Source organism: Elephantulus edwardii, unplaced genomic scaffold (assembly GCF_000299155.1).
Source record: "Elephantulus edwardii isolate Elephantulus edwardi_28Jun2011 unplaced genomic scaffold, EleEdw1.0 scaffold00144, whole genome shotgun sequence".
Classification (NCBI taxonomy): domain Eukaryota; kingdom Metazoa; phylum Chordata; class Mammalia; order Macroscelidea; family Macroscelididae; genus Elephantulus; species Elephantulus edwardii.
Window position 1 is genome coordinate 1,697,613 of NW_006399894.1, and position 2,314 is coordinate 1,699,926.

At 54.7% G+C, this 2,314-nt stretch overlaps 1 protein-coding gene across 1 annotated transcript; it reads right to left on the minus strand.

Moving 5' to 3' along the window:
* Positions 1 to 767: 767 nt before the first annotated feature.
* On the minus strand, positions 768 to 1,931 carry ATOH1 (atonal homolog 1 (Drosophila)). The gene has a single exon (XM_006894478.1). The coding sequence runs from the start codon at positions 1,900 to 1,902 to the stop codon at positions 835 to 837; it is 1,068 nt and encodes a 355-aa protein (XP_006894540.1). The 5' UTR covers positions 1,903 to 1,931; the 3' UTR covers positions 768 to 834.
* Positions 1,932 to 2,314: the final 383 nt, after the last annotated feature.

Here is a 2,314-nt window from a genome sequence, read left to right on the forward strand (position 1 = left end):
GCAAACACTCAATAATAAATAAGTTTTCTAACATTAACCAAGCAAAATAAAATTGAGCAAATGCTTTTGACACTACTAAGTTGTGTTTTTATTTTCCCCCCATTTTTAAACAAATACCTGCAAGGAGTTTAAGCATTATAAGTGGCTATAGTTTCAGGGTTTGTTTGGGGTTTGTTTGTTTGTTTGTTTTTCTTTTTAAAAAGGCAAAACTGGTCTGCAATTGGCAGTTGAGTTTTTCCTTAGCCACAATAGCGGCTGATAAAGTGCGTACGCCGTTTCCTAGAAGACGCCAAACGTTCTTGAGATTGGGCATACATATACAACATATAAATCTTAAAGTTCCCTGTTTCCTAACAGTTCCACAGTCAAAAGTTATTCACGCTATAAGCATCAATTGCGCATTTCCTGACTCATTTTGGGAAACGACTTCGGAAGACTTTCATACGTGAGCGCGCACAACACGTAGGGGTTGAGGATGTCCAGGACATAACATAATTGAAACCTAAACCAGTGACAGAAGAGATGTGACGTTTTAGCAGCGTATGGGGACCAGAATAATGCCATAGACATTCTTTATCTACCTACAAGGGAGCAGATGTGGAAGGAAAGGATAAAACTTTAATAGAGGGTTTTCATCAACAATTTGGACCATTGGAAGTTGAGGGAGAGCCGGGCAACCCAACAAACGTAGCTGCTATCTGAAGCCAAGTCGTTGCTAAACAACGATCATAGCAGGAGGAAAATTAAAGAGTGCGGGAATCTAGCTGTGAGGCGTCCCGCGCACTGGGAAAAGGACGTTTTTGTTTCTCAGTTTGCAGGGTCTCTGACACCTTCCTAACTTGCCTCATCGGAGTCACTGTAATGGGAGTGAGGGGAAAACTCCCCGTCGCTTCTGTGGGACCGGGGCGAAGTTTTGCTACTTTCTTCCTGCACCGGCTGTAGGATGCCCCCGGGCAACGAAGGCGACAGGTTCTTTTGCGCCATCATAGCCGTCAGGGCACTGTCCTCGAAAGTCGAGAAGTGCAGAGCGTCCAGCTGTACCGAGTACCCTCCAGCGGAGGTCGGGGCAGCAAAACGAGTCCGGCAGCTCCCAGGCGCCCCGGGCCGCTGTCCTCCTCCCTGGACCACCGGAGCCCCGGTCGCAGCTGCCGTGGCCGCGCCCTCTTCATAGGAGGCGGCTGCGCGCAGGTGGTGGTGGTCGCTCTTGCAAGAGGCTGGTGGTGGAGGCGGCTGCTCCCCGCCGCTGGGCGTTTGCAGTAGCTCAGACAAGGCGTTGATGTAGATCTGGGCCATCTGCAGGGTCTCGTACTTGGACAGCTTCTTGTCGTTGTTGAAAGAGGGAATAACATTGCGCAGCTGGTCGAAGGCGTGGTTCAGCCCATGCATCCTGCGCCTCTCTCTGGCATTGGCCGCCAGCCGCCTCTGCTTCTGCACCCCGTTCACCTGTTTGCTAGAAGGGGCGCGCTGGCGGCTGCAGCCCAACTCGTCCACCGCCATCCCGCCTTTCAGCTTGCACAGCTGTTCCCGCACTTTCACCGGCCCAGGGCTCTTGCTGCTGCCGCTGCTGCCGCTGCCGCCGCTCCGCCTCCCCAGGTCTCCTCGGGTGTCCTCCTCGTCCCGGGGCGCTGCGGCCTCAGAGGCACCCAGATCCGGGGAATGTAGCAAGTACTGAGCGGCGCGTGCCGAGCAGAGGCCCTGCAAGGTGGGAGCCAGCCAGGCGCGTGGGTCGGTGCTGTCCAGTAGGGACAGCTCAGCCGGGTAGACTGGATGCTCTCTCGCCTGCAGGGTCGCAGGTGGTTGTGGCGGAGGCGGCTGAGGGTGGTGATGCAGCTGGGGATGGCGATGGTGGTCCCCCAACTCCTTTACTTCTGCCCACTCTTCAGCATTCAGCAGGCGGGACATTGCACTGCAGAAGCGCGGAGGCTCAGGGACAGAGGACGCGTTTGCAAAATTGTTCAGTAAAAAACCCTTGCCGGGTCTCTTCTGCAAAGTCTTATTATATAGATATGTTTTTCCCCCCCTCCTTGACCCTCCCCCACCCACGACGAGATCACACACCAAGTCGCGTGCAACCGAGCTTCTCCGGTTGCTGAAGGCGCTGCGCCCCTTTAAAAAGCGGCACGCGCCAGTGTGTCTCCCCCGCTCCTCTCCCAGCCCCCTCCTCGCGCCGGTCGCGTGTCTGCTCAGCCAATGGAGGGCGCCGGCCGGCGCGTGCGAGTAGCCAATCAAAGAGTTTTTACACCCGGGGAAAAGTTCCAGCGCACCCAAGTCGAGGTCGGCGGCATCCTCTTAGATTCTCTCTCTTTTTTTTTTT

Excerpts from the sequence above, each read along its gene's own strand:
- ATOH1 (XM_006894478.1), bottom strand. The coding sequence starts at position 1,902 with ATGTCCCGCCTGCTGAATGCTGAAGAGTGGGCAGAAGTAAAGGAGTTG.